Source organism: Chanos chanos, chromosome 2 (genome assembly GCF_902362185.1).
Source record: "Chanos chanos chromosome 2, fChaCha1.1, whole genome shotgun sequence".
NCBI lineage: Eukaryota > Metazoa > Chordata > Actinopteri > Gonorynchiformes > Chanidae > Chanos > Chanos chanos.
Genome location: NC_044496.1, coordinates 54,179,136 through 54,199,135, shown reverse-complemented (window position 1 = coordinate 54,199,135; position 20,000 = coordinate 54,179,136). Strand labels below are relative to the sequence as shown.

The window sequence follows — 20,000 nt, the reverse complement described above, 5'->3', positions numbered from 1 at the left end:
TCAATGTTGTGTGTGTGTAATATATCACACACACACACACACACACACACACAGAAACACACACACACTGACAGACATATACTCTGTCTCTCTTTCTCTCTCTCTCTCTCTCTCTCTCTCTCTCTCTCTCTCACACACACACAGAAACACACACACACTCACAGACACACACTCTGTCTCTCTCCTTCTCTGTCTCACACACACACACACACACACACACACACACACACACACACACACACACACACACAGGCCTATTCTCCTGCTTTACTGCAGGTCTTTTTAGAGGAAGAATAGGGCACTAGCAGACAGGGTTGGTGAGAATTGTTAAGGGTCAGTTGTAGTTTGTTTGTACCTTTGTAGGGTCCCTGTAGGGTGAAGATTTATGATCATGCTTGAGGAAAGCAATAAACATGTTTGTGACGTTGTTGAAGAGCACTTCATGACTCTTCAAAAAACAAATCTCCTTCCACAATAACATTAACACTCTCAAAGTACATATGCATTTTCAATAGACTTCTCCAACACATCAATAAATAAAAAGGTTACATCAAGACTTGATTGACCATCATCTTACTAATTACTCATCACTAATTGTGAATAACTAGAAGTAGTTCTGGCTCTTCTTTTAGATGAAAAGACACATGAGAGAAAAATAATATGAGCAAGCTTAAATAAAATTGAAAACTGTAAAATGAGCAAAAAAACCCCCAAAACAAACCAAAACAAACAAACAATAAAAACAACAACAACAACAACAAAAACACCACTGCATGGTCACACACACTGTCATTAAATAGGCGAAATCTGAACTCGCGAAAAAAAAAAAATGATATTTAGATTTTGAACAGTGTTTTACTCAGATGTGTGAATACTTCATGACTGTTTTTTTTTCTCTATCCATTTCAATTCACAGCACCTGAATCCTTTTCTAAACGTTTTTTTTTTTTTTTCAATCAAAATATAAAGTCTTTCGTGCGACTCTGTTCAAACTATCAGACGCAGAGGTATGGAGGACAAGTGCCAATGCCAACTCTCAGATGCATTCCCACCTGGATATATAGGCTGACTGTTTGTCTTGGAGCCGAGACTCCATACAGGTGTTCCCTGAGTGCAGATAACCGTATGGAATGTCGGGCGCTCCATACACAGGTGCCTCTTATGAGGCGGAGATGGGAAACGCTCTGGAGTGAAGCTGCACTGGCACAGACTGGGGTTACGAAAACAGGAGAGACAGGCCCAGTCATCAATAAACCAGCTGGCATGACGGGGTTTTTTTTTTCCCTTTATGAAAACGTATAAGAAGACATTTTCTGCTTTAACTCTTTCGAGATAGATAGATGGATTGACAGCTAGAACAACAAACAGATAGATAGATAGATAGATAGATAGATAGATAGATAGATAGATAGATAGATAGATAGATAGATAGATAGATAGATAGATAGATAGATAGATAGATAGATAGATACTCTTGAATCTCTTGAATAGATAGACAGGAGTAAAATGAAGTTGTATGAATACAATGGAAAACGACACACTGCAACACATGACAGACAGTGAGAGTCTTTAGCAATCTAAGCAAATAAATGTATAATCTGGGAATTATGCATACCATATTCTTGTGAGTCTGTAGCACTGAAGTTTAAACATATATTTTTACAGCTGGTGAGATATATCACAGAATCCTTTCCTGTTTGTGTGTGACAATGCTAATCCCAAAAAGACTGTGGATTGTATCAGTTAGTTGGCAGTCATGTTTATACTCCTAAAGCAAAATTCCTTCTGGTGTTATTTTGTGTGCAATGCGATTTGCCCCCCCCCTCCAATTATACTGGTCTAACATACCAGTTCAGAGCCATGATGAAAGTAAAGACGTACATCAAACTAAGTTTACTGGAATCACTGGGATCAGTTCATACACACCGTGAATGATTTCAGACATATCGAACTCTTTTAGCGCTAAAAGGCGGGTCACACGCGGCTGTACGGTGATACTGTAAAAACTGCTGTTGAGAATGAGCGATGATGGTGGGGCTGATGTTGGAGAGCAGAGTGTTTGGTTAAAAATGCGACACCTCCTCACATCTGTAACATCAGGAATGTAAATACGATACTTCAGCCAATGTCTGGAATGTAAATACAATACTTCAGCCAAATTCCGATGATTAAAAATGTAATAAAACACAAAGCACCTGATCTATGACCCGTGATCCGGGAGGTGACGGTGTGGCAGAGGCCCGTCTGGGGTTCAGAGCAGGTTGGAGTGTGGATGGAGGAGCGGAGAGAGGGAGAGAGGGAGGGAAAATGGGAGAAAGGAGAATGTGATCGTGTGCATCCACACCCATGGCTCTGACCACAGGGCCACTCAGAGAGGCAGCGATGGACCAAGCCAAGAAAAACCAGGCAGAGGAGGCCAAGCAAAAGTTCTGCCCTCCCCACCTCCTAAGAGTGAACCTCATGCTCCCACTGCTGCCTCCCATAGAGAAAAGAGAGGGAGAGGGAGGGAGAGAGAGAGAGAGAGAGAGAGGGGGGGGGATTTTGGTCAAGAGAAATCATGAAACAAGCTCAGGAGAGACTGGATGAATGAGCTTTTTTTTGTCCACAGAGGGTGAGACAGAGAGAGAGCGAGAGAAAGAGAGAGAGAGAGAGAGAGAGAGAGAGAGAGAGGGAGGGAGGGAGGAAGGGGGTGTGAGAGCGAGAGAGGTAGAGGGGTATCTAGAGGACAAGTAGAGAATTAATCAAAGAGTGGGGAGACCGGGTAAAGCAAAGGGAGAGAATTACATGAAAAAAAGAGGAGCAAGAAGCAAAAAGGAAAAAGGTAATTACGCTAACGGCACCGGGCTAACGGGCGAGAGAGAGAGAGAGAGAGAGTGAAAAGACAAAGGGAGAGGAATTAAACAGAGGAAGGGTTGCAGTCAAAGTCAGTGTTTCTTCAGCTGTTTACTTTGACTCATGAGGCTGTTTTAATACAATAAGTATGACTATGGGTTTAGGAGATAATTGATTGTTTTCTTCTGTACTGAACACTCAAAGCCTCATCAGCCCCCAAACTGTGCTTTGAATGGGCAGCTTTGTAGGGCAAATGAAAGTCAACACCTATTAATTATCATGTGGCCTGTGTTGAGACAGTAGTGTCGGTGGAGACTTGACCAACCCACCGTCACCAAAGCCCTCCTCTCACTCGTAATGTGCACGGAATTAGATTTACTCATTAGTATTTATAGCAGTAGGTCTGTGAGAGAGACAGAGAAGAGGAAATGGAGGGAATGAGGATAACAGAAAGAGATGAGAAAGGAAAAGAGAACAGACATGGGGAAGGGAGTGGGGGGGGGGGGCACAAACACATGGAAAGGTTGTGAGAAAAAGACAGAGAAAGGACGAAAAGAATTAAAATGAGGCCAAAAAGAGAGAGAGAGAGAGAGAGAGAGAGGGAGAGAGGGAGAGAAAGAGGGAGAGAGAGGGAGAGAGAGAGAAAGAGGAAGAGGGAGAGAGAGAGAGAGAGAGAGAGAGAGAGAGAGAAATTTGCAGAAAAACAAATTCCTGAGTTAGGTTGAGCTGTAGGTTGAAAAAAAAAAAAAGAGGAGGAAGAAGAAGAGGGCAGCGAGAAGTTGAGACCATAACCAATCAAACACACAAAGAGCTGATTCTCTGAGCAGAGCTGGTGTGAGTCTCAGGCTTTTTGGGGTTGGAGAGTCCCCTTGCTCTTGGGAACATTAACACCGATGAAATGAACACTGGTTTTACTGGCTTCACTACCTGGACCTGAACTTACACGGGAATGACTGCACCAGGTCTGCGGGAGAGACGGGGAACATTCCAGAAAAACACTGAGAAATAGAGGTTCCTTGACACAAGGGGTCAGGAGAGTGACCTTGGAGCGCTGAGGTCATGTGTCAGGAGAGACACTAACATGTCTCTGAGTTTACTTTAAAACTGTGTTTTCCACTCCTTCTCCTGCAAAACCATTGCCTCCATACATTTTGGGTCTCTCCCAGCTCTAACTACCTGTTTTAGCGAAATAATGTCTTGGTAATTAGCTGTTGAGCTGAGTCAGGTATGTTTGAGCGGTGAGAAAGCTAAAACATGCAGTGCTGTGGGCCTGCAGGATTGGGACACGCTATCTTAAAACAACTGACTCCAGATCAGGTGCTCATGCTTGCGTCCTAGTATTCGCCACCAAAGCACCGCAACGACAAAAGTGTATCATGATCGGTGAAGACTGCTCAGCTCTCAACTGATGATCTATGTGTCTGCGGTGCCCATGGAGTGATGGGTGAGCTCCAGGTCGCTGCCTTGCAGGCACCCCCCCCCCCCCCCCCCCCCATCCCCCCACCCCCCATTATGCAGCCCGCGGCCAAGCTGGGAGCTGGGACTGCAGACACAATGCATGGGAGGTCTGGAATCAATTTGGACCCTCAGAAGTGTCCGCTAATGTAAATAAAACTCTTACACAAGCAAACGGCTTCCTGGGAACGCATGGCGTAACAGCACAAAACAAAAAAACAACAAAAAAAAAAAAACCATAGACAGATAACCCTCCAAAACGGAATTTGCCGTTCTTTCCATTACAAGTGCTACTGTCATGTTTTTCTCCTCTTTCAGACGTCACCGCTTCGCAGCCTAAAATGATTTAGGAATAAACACAAACACTTGTGTGGGCTCTTATTTAAGAGCCTCAGTGACTGTTCTGTTATTGCTGTTGTTTTCTTGTCTTTCCCTTTCAATCGCTAAACCATTTTCCGCTCCCACGTCTGTGTTGCATTTTGAAATTTTGTATAAAATCTTCCATAAATGTCTTATCAGTCAAAAGAAGAAAAAAGATCCCTCTGGGCCGTGGCCCGGGTAATAAAAGCCACCCATCCTGTTCCTCCATCTGTGTGAGTCCAGGGCCTGTTTATGCAGATGGTGGTTGGTGGCTCAGTCTCATTACTGTAGCAGGGGCATGTGATTGGGGCGTAAAAGGTTTTGCTGGTGGGGCAATGAAGGGAATGCAGGGGTTTGATGAATCTAAGTTCAACGCGCTGCTTCTTATGATCAACCACCCACCCACCGACCCACCCCTCTCTCTCTCTCTCTCTCTCTCTCTCTCTTTTTCTCTCTCCCAACGTCTCTTCTTCTTCTTCTTCTTCTTCTTCTGCTTCCTCTCTCTTTCTTGCTCTTTCTTTTTCTTTCTGTGTGTTCTTTTCTCTCTCTCTCTCTCTCTCTCTCTTCTTTCCCTCTCTAACTCTCTCTTGTTTCTTTCTCTTCTCTTTTCTTCACTTTCTTTCTTTCTTTCTTTCTTTCTTTCTTTCCTTCTTTCTCTCTCTCTCGTCACGATTATTTGCAGATGAGACAGGGGCCACTGCTGTTTCCTCAGAGAGGAAGAAAACTAATCATCTGCTCCATTTTTTTGTTTACCGATCTCATTTCCAGACCAACGTAATGTCTGGCCTGGACAACATCTACACTGTGTAAACTCCACACATATTTGACGTGAACTCATTCCATCCTTTTCGCCCTGTTAAACTCCACTCTCCAGCAGTTGCCTCCACTTCAACATGCCTTCACGTTCACACTCACACATTCAGAAATTAAACACCTGGATGTGTCTCAAGACTCGACCCTGCAAAAAGAAGACGAACTCGTGCCCATAGGGGCAGGACAATGCACTGTGTGAGAACTTTGTCTACCTAAACCTGAGTTACACTGTACTCACTCATACAGGAATGTTGTGTACACACAGATAGTAAAGAGAACAAAGAGACATTACACATTCTCTCTGTCCTGCCAAACTGTGCGCTGTCCATCACTGTCCTACCCCTGGGATCTGGAGCAGTTGCATGGGTGCATGTGGTTCACTATATGAAGATTAAATAGACTTAATTTCCTGTATTTTCCACCCTGTTAACTCCAGGGGCCTTTAAGAGACTAAAGGCCATTTGTTACACAATGTAAAGAGCGTTCTCCAGCTGGAGGAGCGATGGGCAGTGCTCCCTCACATCTGTTCTGCCTTCGCTGCTCAGCTTCTGTGAAATCACAGCAGACTCGCCTGGATATGCCTATAGACACATAAACACACACACATGCACGCACGCACGCACGCACACACGCACACTCGAACACACACACACACACACACACACACACACACACACACACACACAAACGCGCACGAACGCACACACACACACAAACACATGCACATGCGCGCGCACACACACACACACACACAGGCACACACACAGACACACACACACACACACATTCATGTGCATGCACGTACACAAATATACACACACAGATGCACACACAAATCACACATACACACACATGCGCACACATACAGACACCTTCTTGTGCGCACACACGCGCACATACACACACACACACACACACACACACACACACACACACACACACACACAAACACACACACACAAACAGGAGCATAAACACACACAACCATACACAAAGACAGAAGCACGCATACACACACACACACACACACACACACACACACAGAGCATATCAGTGGACTGGTTGGTTTCCTACAGAGCTTGTTTACTGTGTTGGCACAGACATGCAGCAGAGTGTCTGTGCGCTAATGGAACACGGGTGCCACACCCCTTCACTCTCAGGTACCAAGGGTCAGAGGTGCCACGTGGAGACCATTAGTGTACCCGTTTCTCCAACCGAGAGAGGAGCACTGGCACTCAGCAGCATGAGTGAACACAGAATACCACATGTATCTCTGTTAATGTGTGTGTGCGTGTGTGTGTGTGTCTGTGTCTGCGTATCAGAGTATGTTAAAGCTTTAGTCACATGGTCCTGCTGTCAATCACTGTCTCTCTCTCTGTCTCTATCTCTCTCTCTCTCTCTCTCTCTCTCTCTCTCTCACTTTCTCCTTCTCCCCCTCTCTCCCTTTCCTTCTCTCTCTCTCTCTGTCTCTCTCTGTCTCTCTCTCTCTCTCTCTCTGTCTCTCTCTCTCTCTGTACCAGTAAGTAAATCCACAGCAGACCTGCAGACCTGTGTCTGTGGCCCAGCCCGGTCTCTCACAGTGAGCTGCGTGTTTCGCATTACAGGCATATTTCCACGTTGTATTTTGCTAACCCCTGCCGTTGATAAAGGGCCAGAGAGCTTCAAAGAAAAAATTCTCCTCATCACTTACAGTGAGTGAACGTCTGCTGAGCTCTGGAAAATAACACGAGCTCCTTTGACAGAGCGCACGCTGTGCGTCGGAGCGGCCTGAGAGACACGGAGTCTGACGGAGTCGGAGCAAAAGCCCGTGGAAAATCCCCCAGCTAAAGGATGTTTGGCTATATCAGGACAACAAAATTTATCAACTTCAGCTTTGTGATCTGCGGATGGCATTGCTTTAAAGGAGAAAATCGGTCCGTTCAATAGGTTGGCAATGTGCAAAAAGGCCTCACAGCCATCCAATGTATAGCTTTGGCTGGGAGTAACGTGTTTCTTATTGTTTTACTGGGAAACAAAGTTAAGATGGCAAGACTTCAAGGAACTTGCTCTCACAACTTACATAAAAGAGCACTGAGAGGGAAGGGAGAGGGAAGAGAGAGATGAGGGTAGGATAGAAAAGAGAGAATAAAAAGAGAGGGAGGAAGAAGAGAAAGAGAAATAGGTTTTGAATAGCAGCTGGGATTATGGGAAGCCTTGTGCTGGTATATTGTTCTCTGCTATGGTACTGTGAAACCAGGCATGCATTCAGGTATGATTGTGTGTGTGTGTGTGTGTGTGTGTGTGTGTGTGTGTGTGTGTGTGTATACATGCTCGCTTCTGTCTGTGAGTGCAGAGAGACTTCCGCTGAAGAACTGAGAGAGAAAAACAGAGAAAATGAAAAAGAGAGACAGGAGTGTGTGTGTGTGTGTGTGTGTGTGTGTGTGTGAGAGAGAGAGAGAGAGAGAGAGGAGGTATTTTGGCAGTGAGAAATCATGCAACAGGTACACAGAGAGCCCAGAGAAACGTTCTTTTTTCCACACTCAAATCATTCTATGTCAACATCAGAATTCATTGGAAAAATGAAAATAGTGATAAATCCACTAAGATTATAGAGCAGAGTAGCAGAGGAATGCACACACAGAGGCAATCTGAGGACCTGCCCCCGATCATGGGCTTTACTCATTAATAACACTAATGCTTTCCCCTCCTGCGTTTATCCTCAGGGACTTCTCCCTTCCAATTAGTCATATGCTCTTTCAAACACTTCTGATTAATGGAATGCTAGAGTTTACTTCTCTCACAATTATTATACCACTGTTAGATCATTTCTGTCATTAACAGTCAAAGACAAATTTCAGCACATTTTTGACATAGTTTCTCTATCATAACTAAGGAGAAAAAAAAAGAAAGGAAAACGCCTTTAATATACCAAAAAAAAGAAAAAACTTTTTTGCGGGACTTTTCCTTGTTGGTTGGTCTTAAATATGGAACACATTGAGATGTGAGTCATAAGTTGCTGAGTTGGCAGTGGTCTGATCACATGAGCATTGACAGGCTGAATGACATTAAAGTGAGGCAGTCAGACAGGCAGGACCCCAGCTTTCATGAGCTCTCTCTCTCTCTCTCTCTCTCTCTCTCTCTCGCTCTCCCTCTCTGTGTGACTGGGTGTCTGCAGCCTCTGGCCTGGAATAGCTCCGCCGGCCTGGAATTCTTCAGAGAATGTATGGGTGAAGAATTCCTTGGCCTGAATGGGATGAGTGGGTGGGGGGTGGCGGGGTTGGGGGGGTGCCCTGTGGAAAGGAGGGCGGAGGGGATGGGGAGGTGGAATCTGGGCCTAGAAGGGATCTCAATCGATCAATCACTCGGGATCGTTCGTAATATCCCTGATGCGGTCGCTTGGCTGACAGCTTGGACTTAGCCGGGAGGGGTGGGGGGGGGGGGGGGGGGGGCTTCGTCTGTGGCTTGTCTGCACCTTGTTGGTGTTTTGGCTGTCACCTTTCCCAGGCCCCTTGTCTTGGGCTGTGGTTCTCGCCCCGCTGCAGAGCTTTCTGAAACCAGATCCATCTCGTCCATCTCGTCCAGAAAACCAGGCCCAGACAGACCATCCATTAGTGAATCTGCCCAAGGATGACCTTTGCCATCTTGACCCCTCCCACCTCCCCCACCCCCTTCTCTGATCACCCAAAAAGGGATAAAAGGACACAGAGGTCAGCAGACCCTCAATGGCTCATCACTGGGTAACTGTCTGCCTATCAGCTGCTATCTCTATACCTGTCCCATCACAGACTGACACAAGCGCTGTAAACCACACAACAGCACTTTACTGAGTATTCAGACAAACAGACACAGAAAAATGTAGAAATGTGCTTCCGCTACTCAAGCACGCACACAGACACAGTCACACATACACTGTCATTCACACATGCGCACTCACACACGCACACACACATACTCACACACACATATATACATATACACACCCAAACACAAAATTCAGACTCACAGAAATACAGACTCACAGGCACACCTACACAAACGTACTTACACAAACCTACACACCCATACACAAATTCAGACCACAACGCATGTTCGCTCACAAACACACACACACACACACACACACACACACACATGCACAAATTCAGGATTGTACATATACACTCAAACACATACACACACTAAGATATAAGAAGAAAGAAAAGATGTATTGCCAAGTGCTGGCCCCACCTCATGAAACACATTCCCCTCATTCTCAATAATTAAAGCTATAAATCTGCTTTAGGAGGGTGGGTGGACATGTGTGCTCCCACTGTAATATAGTACCATTTAATAGTCCGTCTTCAGTTTCACAGAACGTTCAAACCTCGCCGCCTAATACGCTCTTTAATACAACATCATTCTGTCGGTTGGTTTCCTCTCCAGGAGAGGAAAGGGCTGATAGCTCCTTTACCCAGCCCTTCCCTCACGCTGGACACGTCGGATTCCTGTCCTAACCCCAAGATCCCAACGGTTCTGCTCAGAGAGCCCAAACCTCGGCCACAACACGGCCGACTCAGAGGACAACTCCCTGGGCCGTGTTTACTCAGCTGCTCGGGCTTTGTCAGTCAGTATCAAACTCCTTGTTCCTGAATCACTGCTGTTTTTCTTTGCCTCTGTTTGGTTTCTTTGCACTAGCACGGTTTGTTGGTTCTTTTGTGCTTTGTTTTTGGGGATCAAAGGGAACATCTCTCATTTTCCTTGTTTGTGCTCTTTTGACAACGTAAAGGTCAAAAGGTCAGTGATTTAAAAAAAAAAACAAACAAAAAAAAAAAAAAACAGAGAATGACTACCTGCCTGTTCAAGCATATGAAGCTACCGACCGGTTTACATGCAAAACCCAATTAGTCAAAGTTTTTTTTTTTTTTTTTCAACAGGAATGCAGTTTTTTTACTTATAGCGACACATTTAAGAAGCATTCGTTTGTTTCTGTTTGCTTCTTTGTTTGTTTGTTTGTTTGTTTTGTTTAAATGGAAAAGTTGACCATTGGTGTAGCGTTAGGCGGCGCGCGTCTGACCTGCAAAGATGCGCAAGCGTTTTCGTCGCGGGGGCGGCCCGAGGCCCGACACGCCGGCGCACTCGTCTTCGTCGTCGCAGTCGCCGCTCTCCAGGCCTTCGTCTTCCTCCTCGTCCTGGTCCCGCCCGTCCGGACCTCTCCTCACGGCGCTGCCCCCGGGCTGCGCACGCCACCTTTTCTCTGTGACGGTCACCATCCGCAGCAGCTGAAAGGAAAGAGAACACTGGGGTTTACGCGGTCTTTACGAAACGGCTCGCTGAGGACAGCCGAGCAAACAGCTTTACAGAGGATTCTGGGTTTGTGAGAGCAGAGACTAGAAGGCTGCAAAAAGACAGGCTGAAATTCAACATTATGTACAGTTGTTGGCCAGTGTCGGCTTGTATTGCGGTGTTTTGTTGTTGTTGTTGTTGTTGTTGTTGTTGTTGTTTTACGGTCTGCCTGTTCTTTACTGATAGACACCGTATGTGTGCCTCCAGTCAAGACACGAACAAAGCAGTTCCATGATAGCAAGACCTGCCACTCAGTATGGAACAAGTGTGCTAAGTCATAATAACAAAGAGTAACCATATTCAAAAACTGCTGCAGTCTGTCTACTGTCCTCTGATCTCCTAACTCTGAGAAAAAGAGAGACTTTCTTCACTGTTCAAGATCAACTATAATTTCCGTGTTCGGTGGCAACTGCTATTGTCTAAGGGATTGCATAGTATTTTTTAGCAGACCACATTCTGTGTTGTTGGACTGTTTTTAGCCGTTGCTAGGTGGAGATGAATAATTCATTTCATTGGTCGAGACAGAATCCTCAGAGCTGGTGGGGTCGTGTAGTCATGTGTTGTTTCTCTTGGCACGCAGTTTTGATGAGTAGTTGTCTCTAAGCTGCTTGAACAGGCAAGCACCTTTACAAAAATAGTACATTTGCTCTGAGATCATGATTAGATTACGCATAACATGTAGATCTGATCTCATTACAATGCACAGATGGCAGCTGCATTCAGCCAAAGATTGAATGTATTTTCGTATGATTTCGCATATTTTTGCGAATTATTTAATGGTGGTCTGTTACTGTACGGCTAAGACATACCGTATTTCATTTATGATAAACTGAACGGAGAAACTGAAACGGTAAATTAGATCATCCCAGATCAGAGCTCAATCAGTCGACACAGGGAACGCTTGCGAGGCTCCAGAGGTCATACATATTTTCGACAGATGAAGTTTGAAAACTGTTCCATACCTTTCTGAGACATTTAAGAAAAGTTCGTGGCCACTTTTTCACAATACTGCAAACTGTTCAAAACAATTAAGATATTATACAAAGGGAAAAGAACACGAGAGCTCCCAAGTTTAGTGCACCGTGAAAAATGGGGGCATACTGGTTAATCAGTAACTACGGCAACCGTTGGCCATCCTGAACGACTTTTTGCCATCTCCATCATTGTGATTGTTTAAACACCGATTTTCACACTTGAATGCACATTACGCTAATCGTCCCATGAATTTTCCAGACGTTTCCTAGGTCTGAGGGACACCGTTTTAATATTCCACGACTTTTACAGGAATTTCAGAATGCCGCAAGGTCTGATTTAAAAAGGAACAGGAAAAACAATAGCGAAAAAAAACAAAACAAAACAAAACATCAAAGCAAATAACTAACTGAATACTTCATAACATAAACAAAATGTTGAGCTTTTCCCCAGTAAATTGCACGAAATTCCATCGCCCCTTCCCCTCCCCTCTTACTTATCCTTTCATCTTTCCATTCTGTATCCCACTCTCCCTCTCTTCTCTCTTTTATTGATTTCCTTCCCATGTGCGGATGCAAGTATGTGCGTGTTGTTGTTTTTTTGTTTTGTATGCGTGTGTGTGTGGGGGGGGTGTATGTGTGTGTGTGTGTGTGTGTGTGTGAGTGTGTGAGTGTGTGTGTGTGTGTGTGCGCGCGCGTGTGTGTGTGTGTGTGCGCGCGTGTGTGTGTGTGTGTGTGTGTGTGAGTGTGTGTGTGTGTGAGTGTGTGTGTGTGTGTGTGTGTGTGAGAGTGTGTGTGTTTGTGTGTGTGTGTGTGTCTCTACAGGAGGAAAATTGAGATCAGATGCCTCTTGCCGTGGATGGCTGCACAAATAGGAGCACTGTGGTCTTTGAGTCGAATAAAGACCATAACACAGCAATAACAGAGAGCGATAATCATCAAGTTACATCGGTCAAAAAAGACAAACATCCCATACTAACTCCGAAAGAAAAACAAGTCCGTCTGTGATTCACAATAGAAACATTTCTCCAGAGAATTCTTTGAGAGAACAGACACATATCCCATCTTCCCTGTAGACCGATGAACAAGTCTCCATTCAGCTCAAGAGACTGGAGTTCAGAACAGCTGATGGCTGAGAGCATTTCTCCAGGGCTAGTCATTGAGGGCGGTAGAGAAACGCTGATTCACTCCAGCACTGACTTCTCCCGCTGGTGCTCGCTCAGTGATAACCCAGGGAAACAGGGAGGCCTCACAGGCCCTGGAGATTCATGAATAAACGGGGGCAAAAGAGCGCCACCTGTTGAAAGCACAGTACATCAGGTGTGACTGGGACGAACCTCCTCCACTTCGTGTTACTCGACATAAAACAAGTGTTCTCCCTTGCCTCAAACAATGTTTTCTACGAAAAAAAAAAAGGGATTTAAATGCAGTCAGGTCTCTTGTTTGAGAAGTGTGTTTGTGCGGACCACGTGTGCCAGAGGCCTCCACAGATTTACTGAGGGTTCGGAATTCTTTCCGAGGACTGTTGCCCGGCAACGGAGGGAGACAGGCTGTCCCACAAACAAATTAAACTTTGAAAGCAAACAGTTGTAAAGAGGGAGCAAGAGATGTGGTTCAGTGTATTTTAAAACAACCACTAAAAAAAGGTGGAAGGGAAAAGAGGGAAAGCCCGCAGGGCACGTTTTTCGCTCCGTGTTTAGCGCAGGGTGTATGGAGAGAAAAGTGTGCGGTGACAGATTCCAGCCACCTGCCCTCAAACTCATGAACACACACACATGAACACACACACACACGCGCGCGCGCGCAAACACACACACACACACGAACACCCACACGCCCACGCGCAAGCGCACACACACACACGAACACAAGAACACAGGAACACACACACGCCCACGCGCAAAGACACACACTCACACACACACACGCAAAGCTGCGGTGGCAGAGGAAGTTTGGCTTGAAAGTGATGTTGTGTGTTCCAGGCTAAGTCAGTCACCACAAGCAGGAGCCTCAGAGTCACCACAAGGAAAAACCTCACTTACGCTGTCCCGGAATCATCTATCGTAAAACACGCACGCACGCGCACACACACACACACACACGCCCACGCACACACACGCATACACGCATGCACACACACATGCACACACACGCACACACACACACAAGCATGCACACACACACGCACACACACACACATGCGCACACACACACACACACACACACGCACACACACCAAAAGCGACAAAGGCAGGAGGAAGCAGGCAGGAAACAAATAAAACACGTTGGCGAAAAATCTGGATCAAGAACATGCTCATACTTGAAGAGAAATCTCTCTCCCCTCCTTCCCTCTCTCTTAACTCTCTCTTTCTGCGGTACAGAAAGCAGAGGGAGCATGAGTGTGTGTGTGTGTGTGTGTGTGTGTGTGTGTGTGTTTTCATCCTGGAATGCTGCTGAGCAGAGGGACGGAGAGAAAACATGCAATCAGTGTTTCTGTACGGCCGCAGAATCTTCCCGATCCACGACGGCACAAGTCACAAAGGAAAACTGCGTGTGCAGAAGCCTCCACACAAAGACCAACATGTGGCAGAGCATTCAGCGTGAGCCAGGGCAGACGGAGCGACCGCAAGGCCGTCCCTGCCTCCCACATGCAGCCTGGACTCCACGGAGGATCAGGGATGAGCACGGCAAGAGAGCCAGACAATCACACACTGGCTGGTTTAATAAAACCACACTGAAGCCTTGGAACAATGTGGGATTTACCCCAACCTGGCACCCACATATACCAAACAACACACACGAACACTTGTTGATTCATTCCGACGGCATTCTAACAGTAAGAAAGAGAAATTCCTTACTGAAAACAGCCATTAAAGCCAAATTGTGCTAATGCCTCAAAACATCATTTCGTAAGCCTTTGTCATACTTGTGTGCATCATACGGAACTCTATTCGACATCCGTCCAGTTCTAGAATGTTCCTGTTTTACCAGATTCCACTCCGCGGCCTTTACTTGGGCCCCAGAACTCTACCTGCTCCCCTTCGAGCAAGTGTCTGCCTCCAGTGAGACTCAGGCCTCGTCATCTCCAACATGAGGAGACATGTTTTTTTTATTTCACTGCAAACCACAGCGCACAGCACAGGAGCAGTGAGCAGCAGGAGACCGAGCGAGGGGCCAGGCGACAGGGCCCCCGAAAGGACAGAGATAACAGCTGTGGTTTGCCCCCCCCCCCCTTTTTTTTTTTTTTTTTACACAGGAGTGCAGTTATACAGAGGACAGCACAACACACAGCAGGTTACGCCACATGACACGACACTGCATTCAAACCCAAACACAGTCAATCGCTACACAAACAAAGTCTCACAAATGTGTGTGTGTGTATGTGTGTGTGTGTGTATTCTACTGTGAAAACAAGGAGAAAAAAAAGCATGTTTTTTTTTTTTTTTTGGTCTGATTAGAATCAAACTGCGCATTTTGTCCTCTCTCTCACAAGGATGTGGACATGTCTGGACATGCGTAGTGGAGGGTGAACAACTCTCTTAAAGGCCAGGGAGCACATATGGAGTTTCTGCCTGCATGATACCCCCCCCCCCCCCCGCCCCCCGCTCCTGACCAGGACATAATTTACCAAAGTATAAAGCCTTGATGCTGCTGTACTTTTCCCACCTTGAGGATCATCTCAGGGGACATGGCCTTATGAGTTCGCTGTACTTTTAGGGACGTATCTGACATAATCAAATAATCCTCTCGTGTAATTCGGCTTGATTCAGTTTGATGCACGATTTCCTGCATTCTTCAAAGGGTATGACCTCTGCCCTACAGAGAGTCCTTTGGAGTGTCAATATGATTACGAGGTGGAGAGGCAGTTATCACCGGACTGTAGACGCGCGCACACACGCGCACACACACACACACGCACAAACATACACGCACACACGCGCACACACACACACACGCACAAACATACACGCACACACGCACACGCACACACACACGTACGCAGGCAGGCAGACTCTATCTAAGGGGCTGTTGTAGAGAATAATGTGGCATGCGGGGAGGTTTTAAGCCCTACTGATGATGGCACTTACCTGCAGAGAACAGAGAGGGAAAAAGATGCGCGTTTTCAGAGTGAGTCATGGAAACCTCCACAGGAAACACACACACACACACACACACACACACACTAACAAACAAACAAACAAACAAACAAACACAGACACCACATGCTTGCTTTTCCAGAGCATTACCCAACTTTTAGTGAATTTAAAGTGTGAAAGAAGGAGAATTCTCTTCATCTTCATTCTTCCCTTTCGCTATCCTTCCCACATATTCTCTCTCTCTCTCTCTCTCTCTCTCTGGCTCTGTGTTTGCAGAAGCGTCAGTCACACAGGGCAGGGGCAACCGACAGCGGCCTGACGCAGACACATTCATTTCCTTACCTTAATGCCCACTGAGACAAGAGCACAAAGACACGCTCTGCTCCACTGCACACGCATAAGCCTGGGTGTGTGCTCTTTTTCTCTTTCAACTATTAGACTACTTCCAGATTTTTTTCCAAGTTGGATTAAAAAATCTAAGAGAGGGTTTTTTTTGGGGGTGGTGTGGGGTGGGGGGGTGGGGGGTTTTCGTCGGCATTTCCATAGAACTCTGTGTTTTTTTGCTTTTCTGGACTACGGAGACCGAAACTCTGTTTTGACAATTGCATGTAACCGTGACATTAATATAAATCACATGTTTAATATTTGATCTGTAAAAAGTGTGTTAATGAAAAAGCGTGTTAATGAACTTTTTCAAAAGAGTTTTTGTTTAAACAGAAAAAAATGGGTCTATTGCAAAAGCTTTTAAAAGCATTTGGATGACTGACCCTGTTATGGACTAAAAAAAAACAAACAAAACAAAACAAACAAAAAAACCCCCAATCAAAACAGTTTGCAGTTTTCTCATCCACACAAATATAAAGGTTTGAATGTTTATGATTAAAATGGGGGGTGACTGTTTTGCTTCGTCACTGGGGCTGATGTGAGTACCGGTGGCTAAATCTGATTAGCGTCTGAAGACAAGCCTTGCTTGTCTGTTGCTCCCTGGTCTTTACACGTTATTGCCATGGTTCCCAGAGTCATGTGGTTTGGAATGGTCCAGTCCATATCACCAGATCACCCCCCCCCCCTACCCTAACCCCCCCCCCGAATCCCATCTCATGATCACACCCAGCAGGATGGGGGGGGGGGGGGGGGGGGGTGTTTGTCTGTGTTTGCGTCTGTGCTTGTGTGTGCCTGTGTATACTGTTGAAGACTGTTTAAACCAATGCGTCTGGACCAAACTGAGAAACGTATTCGTCACACTGGTGTGACATAATTGTGTTTATAGAGACTGAAAGGGCATTGTGTACAGGCCTCTCTGTCTCTCTCTCTCTCTCTATTTCAAGGAAGAAGAAGAAGCCAAATGAATTAGGATAAAATCATTTAGTTATCTTCCAGACAGGTGAAGCCTCTGTTATTTTTTTATGTACTGGAAACCAAGTTGCCAACTCAGTGCCTAGAATTCTGAAAATGGCAGAACCAAATTCGTGAGAATCCACAGAGCAGTGTGTGTGTGTATATGTGTGTGCGTGTGAGTGTTCGTGTGTGTGTGTGTTTAGACACTCTCCCTCTGTCTCTCTTTACTCTTATCAGGCTCTGACACTGAGCAGTGCTCTACCACTCCACAAGTGTCAGCTGCTCTCCTCCCTGTTCACTCCTCCTACCGCTCGGGGGGGGGGGGGGGGGGGGGGGGGGGGGGAGGTTTGGAGCTCCCATAACAAAAGGAAAGAGGGACTCAGGGGTCCATGACCTTCGCACGGAGACCCTCTGATGACCCAGCGCAGACAGGAAACAGGAAGTGTGACCCTTGATCTACTGAGGGGCTCCCGTTATGTTCCCCCGGCGAGGGGCTGATGATGGAAAGCAACGTGAGTTGCCCAAACCCCCCTACCCCCCCCCCAACTCCCCTACCCTCATCCCGCCCTGCCTAACGCACACATCAGCTCGCGCCGCGAGCCATAAACGAGCCATGAGAAACTGTGAGCGAAGCCAAGTCTCTCAATCAACCCAATGGGATGCTATAGTTACAATGCGAGCATGAGAAAAACAAAAAAGAAGCGTCTATGAAGCTACCACCTGTGGGGGCTTTTTTGTTTTTTCCTGGCTCCATTTTTTGCTATGGGAGGCTAAAGCTATGAGAACTAGCCAACATCTATGTCAAATAAATGCTGTGTAAGCTACATGAGCTAAATTCATCAAGACGCAAACGATGTGTTAACCCTATGCTATATGCCATCTGGACCCCACACTTTATCTAATTCATACCAGCAAATCTTCATACCGTTTTAACCAAACCATTTAAAGCGACTCTAACGGGAATACACGTATGTCCTTCAGCTCTTTCATTCTCAGGCTGACATTAGACTAGCGGCGTAGCACCGGCCGAAAGCTGTGGGCTCGAATCCCGACCCGCGGGAGCTCACTGTCGATGCGGCCTTGAGCAAGACACTTAACCCCAAGGTTGCCCCAGAGTCATGTGACCTATGACATCGATAATTGTAAGTAAGTTGCTCTGGGTAAGAGCGCCAGCTCGGTGAACAAAACCCGAAATCAGCCAATCGTTTTAAAGCACGGCTGATTCGTATTGTCCTCTCTTTCTGCGGCCCAGTTTGCTTGGCGTTGAGACCAACACAGAAGACTAGCGTCACCGACACTGCTAGTTTAAGCTGGATGCTACCTCTCCAATGGGCAAGTCTCTATCACCAGTGTTAGCTCTCGCGACCACACCGCCCCTCTCTCCATCACAGGTTCATTGTGGAGCTCTGAAGACACTGAATACACCGATCTCCGTGTCTACTCTCCGTCCGAGCAGGGGCCAGGCTGACTCTCTGGCACCGCTGCCCGGATGAGCCCTGACTGAGGGGGTTGTTCTTCACCCGCTGTGTGGTAATTGCAGCCTGTGGGTCGACTGATATGGAAGAGGGGAGGGAGAGAGTAAAAAGGGGAGAGCCAGTCTTTGGCCCCTGGGCCACGGGGAAAGAGAGAAATGGGTGGGATGGAGGGGGGGGGGGGGGGGGGGGGACAAAGGGGAGGGGGGGGCAGGATGGGGATGATTGGGGGAGGGAGTGGGGGGGGGGGGGGGTTCTGCCTCATTAGCAGCCAACTAATTGGGACGAAAAGGCCTCTCACATACTCTGTCTGACCTCCCTGCCAGCAGGGGAGGGAGATACTGAGAGAGGGAAAGAGAGAGAGAGAGAGAGAGAGAGAGAGCAGGACAGAGGACGAAGACAGCCCGAGAGAAGGATTGAGAATAATGGATGGGGAAATCAGACAGGGATTGAGGGAAGGGGGAACGCGAAAAACAGAGACTGAGGGAGAAGGAAAGGGAACGAGAGACCGAGAGAGAAAGATAAAGAAACGAACGGAGATAAAGAAAGAGAGACGCAGAGAGGATAGAAAAGAGACGGGCAGAAAATAGAGGGAGCTATGTTTAGGTTTCCCTCATGTGAACTCGCAAAGTATTGCGAGTTGCGTTGTCGAGAAACAGGCCACAGTGAATTGAGACATTAAACTAAAAAGGGAAGTGAAACAGTGGGGGTGAGGGGTGGGGGGTAGGATTCTGATTTTTTCGGGGGGGGGGGGGGGGGGGGGGGGGTGGACCCTGCCCCCATGCTGCACCTCTTAGGTTTATGGAGGGTCTGCAGTGGAGGTTTTATGTGTGGGGTCACACTTCATTTCAAAAACCCTCATGTCTGTTCTCCTTCAAAAGACCACCTTCACTCCCTCAGAAAATACACACATCAAACCTTCACCCCTTCAACAAAACACATACATCAAATCCTCAGCTCCTCAAAAAACCACACACATCAAATTTAGAACCTTCTTCTGACGCTTGTGTATGTGTATGCGTGTGTGTGTGTGTTTTTTTGTGTATGAGAGAGAGAGAGAAAGATAGAGAGAGAGAGAAAAGTAGAGAAAGAGAAAAGTAACTTCTTGACTGGCAGTTACTAATAGTTACACCAGCTTTGACAAAGCAGTTTACAAAAAGACAGTGCACTACAATAACATGCAATGTTACAGCTGAATTATGGACAAATCCACTTTTTCACACAGCAAAGTGCTAAATAGCATAAGACACTTCATCAGCTGCAGGTTGAAGACCGTAAGTGTGGTCTCGAGTGATAAGTTCGGGTAAAAAAAAAAAAAAAAGAAAAAGAAAGCAACACTAGAAAACTCTTTGTGATTCAAT

The 20,000-nt window shown here is 46.3% G+C and overlaps 1 protein-coding gene across 1 annotated transcript in view; it reads right to left on the bottom strand.

Annotated features, from left to right (window-relative positions):
• gpc3 (glypican 3) overlaps positions 1 to 20,000 on the bottom strand; it is a 95,130-nt gene that overhangs the window by 3,661 nt on the left and 71,469 nt on the right. Inside the window, exon 7 of the mRNA XM_030765566.1 lies at positions 10,493 to 10,697. Within this exon, the coding sequence (XP_030621426.1) occupies positions 10,493 to 10,697 (205 nt within the window). The remainder of the gene's footprint in view (positions 1 to 10,492; positions 10,698 to 20,000) is intronic.